The sequence below is a fragment of the Apium graveolens genome, chromosome 6 (genome assembly GCF_009905375.1).
Source record: "Apium graveolens cultivar Ventura chromosome 6, ASM990537v1, whole genome shotgun sequence".
NCBI classification, from domain to species: domain Eukaryota; kingdom Viridiplantae; phylum Streptophyta; class Magnoliopsida; order Apiales; family Apiaceae; genus Apium; species Apium graveolens.
In genome coordinates this window covers 130,287,103-130,292,579 of record NC_133652.1, presented here as the reverse complement: position 1 = coordinate 130,292,579, position 5,477 = coordinate 130,287,103, and the positions used below count along the sequence as shown (strand labels likewise).

General features: G+C 35.3%; 1 protein-coding gene across 1 annotated transcript; it reads right to left on the bottom strand.

Moving 5' to 3' along the window:
• Positions 1 to 657: 657 nt before the first annotated feature.
• LOC141665448 (secreted RxLR effector protein 161-like) lies at positions 658 to 3,695 on the bottom strand. Its single transcript, XM_074471432.1, has 2 exons — positions 3,116 to 3,695; positions 658 to 791 (listed from the first exon to the last, which is right to left on the bottom strand). Exons 1-2 carry the CDS (start codon positions 3,693 to 3,695, stop codon positions 658 to 660), a joined length of 714 nt encoding a protein of 237 aa, XP_074327533.1.
• Between the last annotated feature and the right edge of the window lie 1,782 nt (positions 3,696 to 5,477).

Below are 5,477 nucleotides of genomic sequence, written 5' to 3'. Positions count from 1 at the left end.
TTGTAGAATGTCAGAAACTACTGGTTTTTGTTTGGTGGCTTCAGAGACATATTCTAATCTTCCATATATATTATCAATAGCTTTAATTTCCTCCTCCTTGCTCACAAGGACTTGAATCTGTAGCTGCTGTGGAGGAGTAAAGCTTATGACAGTGACAGATAATGAAGGGACATTTAAAGCATTTTCAGTTTCTTGCACTACTAACTTCTCCCCCTTTTTGTTATTATTAAGAGATGAAGTGGGATCCGTGAAGCTGAGAATTTGTTATGGTAGTTTTGTCTGAATGCCCATTTTCTTATCCATATTTGAAATTTTCAGTTCCATGATACTTAATTGCTTGTCCATTTCATCCAACTTTCTGGAAGCTGTCTCTTTTTTGTTCAACTTGGATAGAATTGTAGGCATTGTGCGAAGTGGCAGTCTATCGTCTAACTCCCTATTGCATGCAGTTTTCATATCTTCAATTATGTTCATCATGCTTTCAAAATCATGTTTGTGCTGAAGGAGCTGAAGTTTATGAAGCTTGATATTGGATTTCTAAACCTGCATTAACAGCTGCATTGTTGTGGAGGAGGAGGACTGACCAGTCAATGAATTTTGGTACTGAGTTAATAACTCCTTATTCAACTCTCCTGGCTAAATAGTGGTGGAGTAAATCTAATCTGGAACATCTGTGGTGGAGGGACTAGCATCATCTCCTTCATCACTTCTAGTTTCATCATCATACTCAAAATCATCATTAGTTTCTGTAGTAACACTTGAGATAGCACTCTTAGCTCGCATCATTAATTCTGTAGTATGAGTCAAACCAAGAGTAGCTTTAGCTTCAAGGTTTGATTGTCTAGCCAAGATCTAATAGGCTGGATTTGGATATTGAAATGTAGAGACATCTATATTCACACTATCCAAGCCAGCTTGATATTCTTCCTTGTACAGAGCTTCACTAGATGGAGTTGTGAGTCTTGTAACATCCAAAGACTCCATCCTTGTACCTCATGTACCTGCTTTTCTCTCAATTTCTCTCTGTTCTTGTATAAGGGCCTGCGTTTAGCTCACTATCCTCACACCCTCACCTTCACCTACTAAGGTGGTGTTGGGATTTATGCATACATGGAAGCGTGGATTACAATTAAAACGCATAAAACCCATATAATCATATACAAATTGTGAATAAATCGAGGGATCGATTACTAACCTTTAAAAGCAATCCAAGAATGATGAGCGGAGATCCCTAACAGCTGCTTCTCAAGTGTGAAGCACTCCATCGGTATCCACCAAGAGATCGAAGTAATGGAGGGAGGAAGAGGTTGAGAGAATTAGGGTTGCCTCCTTTTCTTTTCTTCTTGAAAATTAGGGTTTTTTTTATTGAGGCAAATAGGGTTTATAATAGTATATTTATAGGCAAAAATTTTAGCTGAAAATTTTCCCATAAAATATTATTATTAATAACCGTTTAATTGATTACTAACAATTAAAACACCTTTTAATTATTAATCCCTTTTGTAAACAGTTTAGAAAATAATTCTCTCACTTGATTTAATTTCCAAAAGTTAAATTCTTAATTAATAAAATTAAGAATTTTTCTTAATTAATTTATAATTAATTAAATCTCATTTAATCAATTATTAAATTTGCTAATTAATTATTTATTTCATAAATAAATAATTACCAGCCATTATTAATTAATTCCTCCACCATTAAATCATTCTCTTTTATAGTGTGACCCTGTAGGTTCAATATTAAGCTGATAGTAGAAATAAATAATAATAAAACTATTTTATCATTATTTATATAAATTCTCTAATTCATTAAATATGATTAATTAATAAATTAATCATATTTATTCTACATCGTGAGGGATAATTCTCAGCATATCGCGACTATCCGGATAATACGAATTCACTGCTTAGAATACCAAGAACCTATTCAGTGAATAGTTACCGTACAAATAATTCCTTCTACCCTGCAATGTCCCGATTAAATACAAGGCATGGAACTCGTGTCAAGCCTATCTAATTTAATCATATGCTTTCCCATTCACTATGCTTAGTTCTAATTAATGTGAACTAGAAACTCCTTTCTAATTCCATTCACTATGGCCAGAGATTCCTGAACTAGCATAAGTGGATCATCATAGAACATTCTCTTCCTTCACTGGAAGGGGTAGATCCTTTATTGATCATTCACTATCTTCGTGTACAAATTCCTACACCCAGAAGAGCCCTTATTATTGTCCCAGGAGACTAAGAACTACACCAAAGTACAGTTCGGTGTACACAAGATGACTATGATGACCTCAAGTCTAAGGACACTTGTACAACTATCACTATGTGAACAACTGCTGACACGTGAGTGAACTCCATCAGTTGTTCAGCTGTGCGAGTCATGTTCAGTGAACTTATTCTATAATAAGCACTTACATACTAGCTACAGTGTCACCACATAAATGTCTATGAGAACAGACATCCTTCATAATGAAGCAAACATAGTATGTATCGATCTTTGCGGATTACTAATTACCAATTAGTAATCCTACGACCAGGAACTATTTAAGTTCAGAGTTATCATCTTTTAGGTCTCATTATTATGATCTCATCATAATCCATAAAAAGCTTTACTCTAAACTATGGTATATCTTATTTAAACACTTAAATAGATAAAACCCGTAATAAAAACAAAACAAGTCTTTTATTAATATAATTGAAATCAAACAAATTACATAAAAGTTATTCCTAAATCATCATACATGATTGGACTTAGGACACATCTCTTTCATTCTCCCACTTGTACTAATGCCAATCACTCTGGTATCTAATACCCATCTTATCTTTATGACGATCAAAGTGACTTTGAGAAAGTGGCTTTGTTAAAGGGTCTGTTATGTTGTTATGTGTGTCAACTCTCTTGACATTGACATCTCCTCTTTCAACAATATCCCTAATTAGATGAAAGCGCCGCAAGACATGCTTGGAATTCTTATGAGATCTTGGTTCTTTAGCTTGTGCTATTGCCGCATTGTTGTCACAATACAACACTATTGGCTCTTCTCTGCTAGGAACAACTCCCAACTCAGAAACAAATTTCTTTATCCAAACAGCTTCTTTTGCAGCTTCACTTGCAGCTATATACTCTGCTTCCGCTGCGGAGTCAGCCATCGTTGACTGTTTGGAACTCTTCCAACTAACTGCCCCACCATTTAGGGTAAACACATACCCTGACATGGATTTACTATCATCTATTTCTGACTGAAAACTAGAGTCTGTATACCCCTCTATTTTCAACTCAGAACCACCATAAATAAGAAAAATTTCCTTAGTCCTTCTCAAGTACTTCCAGATGTTTTTCACCGCTTTCCAGTGTTCTTCACCTGGATCGGACTGAAATCTGCTTGTCACACTAAGTGAGTGAGCAACATCAGGCCGAGTACATAACATCGCATACATGATAAATCCTATTGCAGAAGCATAAGGAATCCTACTCATACGCTCTCTCTCCTCAAATGTCTTTGGAGACATTTTCTTGGAAAGAGAAACTCCATGGCTCATGGGAATGAGTCCTCTCTTGGAGTTTTCCATGCTATATCTCTTTAGCACTTTTTTGATATATGTACTTTGGGTCAAGCCTAACATTCTCTTTGATCTATCTCTATAGATCTTCATTCCAAGAATGCAAGATGCCTCTTCCAAGTCCTTCATCGTGAAGTTCTTAGATAGCCACACTTTGACTGATTAAAGCATCGGTATATCATTCCCAATGAGAAGTATGTTGTCCACATACAGTACTACGAATGTTACCGTGCTCCCACTAACCTTCTTGTAGATGCATGGTTCATCTATATTTTTGATGAAATCAAAATCTTTGATTGTCTCATCAAAAAGGGCGTTTTATATGCGAGAAGCTTGCCTCAGTCTGTATATAGATCGATTTAGCTTACAAACTAGATGTTCATTTCCTTTAGAAACAAATCCTTTTGGTTGTGTCATATACACATCCTCTTCAAGTTTCCCATTGAGGAAGGCCGTTTTCACGTCCATTTGCCAGATCTCATAGTCATAGTAAGTCGCAATCGCAAGAAAAATCCGAATGGATTTAAGCAAGGCTACCGGCGAATAGGTGTGGTACACTCCAAACCCGGTTCAGAAGTTTGGGGTCTACAACACATACTTAATATATAAACCTGCATATAAAATATTATTTGTAATGACCCTGCTTTACATAACCACAGATCGCAACAGGTTAAAGTATGAAAATAAGCCACAACCTTAACTTTTATTACAATGTACCAAATCCCAACTAATTTAATTTACAACTCATATTAAATTATTCTTACAACCTTACTATCTCACTATTGCAATAAGCTCCTGCTAGCTCGACCAATCATAATCTGGAATCCTAGCTCGAACATTGAATTGGGAAACCTCGCTATCAACCGTATCCTTCTTAACTGTAGAATACATAAAAAAATTCACAAGAGTGAGCTAACTAGCTCAGCAAGCCATATTATCAATATCTGAGGTTAAACAATAATAAATGAGGTGATTCAAAGGAATCAAGTTTCTTGTTAAACAACCAATAGAATTGGATATTCATTTTAAGTTTTTAAAACCAATGTTAGGCTGCTGATCAGTCACGCACTAACCCCGAGCAACGAACACAACACTGCTCTAACTACTGGATCCAAGGCACACATTGGCCTAACTTGACCATCGATATGGTCTGACCACGAATCTGGTCCATACAAAGAAAACTATCCAATTCTAAAGCATTTCAATATGATAAACAAGAGAATTCAATAAACTGGATCATAATCAATAACAATAAAACATTTGTATAAGAGCATAATAAAAATTCATGGTTATCGAAAGGGATTGTCAAAGTACATAAAAGAAGTGGCCTCCAGCCGGTAGGATAATCGGGTATTAGATGGATAGTGTTTTTACAAGGTTTTAGTACTTTGATATCACAAGGTATGGTTGAATATAAAAGTTTCTGTATGTTCAAACAATTCTGTTTCAGTATTTGGTATTTGATGGATATATATTTGTGGAGTAGTATCGTATTTGTGTGGTTTAGTATCTGGTAAATCAACAAGAAATGGTTTACAAAGAATAAGGCTTATGGCTCAAAGATCAAACGATGTGGCTCAGGTTCAAGGTTGAAGGATTCAAAGTATTTCCAATATAAAACAAAGTTGTTTTGAATATTAACAATAGGTCATAAGAGAATTTAGAAATATTCGCAATAAATCTCGAGAAAGGTTTAGGAGTACTTGCCTTATCATAATCGATTTCAACTTCACTTGTACTTGTCTAATGACTCCATTCAACAATCACTCGTCTGCTTTTCTTATGCCTCGCTTCTATCCTCTGATTACTTGCTGTATTTTCTACATGTCAATTCTATTTTCTAATCACCTGCTTCCCTTTCTTACGCCTTGCTTACTCTGCTAGGCATTATAAATATCTATCAATATTTAA

Excerpts from the sequence above, each read along its gene's own strand:
- LOC141665448 (XM_074471432.1), bottom strand. The coding sequence starts at position 3,695 with ATGAAGGACTTGGAAGAGGCATCTTGCATTCTTGGAATGAAGATCTAT. Across the intron at positions 792-3,115 it reads AGCAGAGTATATAGCTGCAA|AATTAATGATGCGAGCTAAG; the intron begins GTGAAGCTGCAA and ends CTCATACTACAG.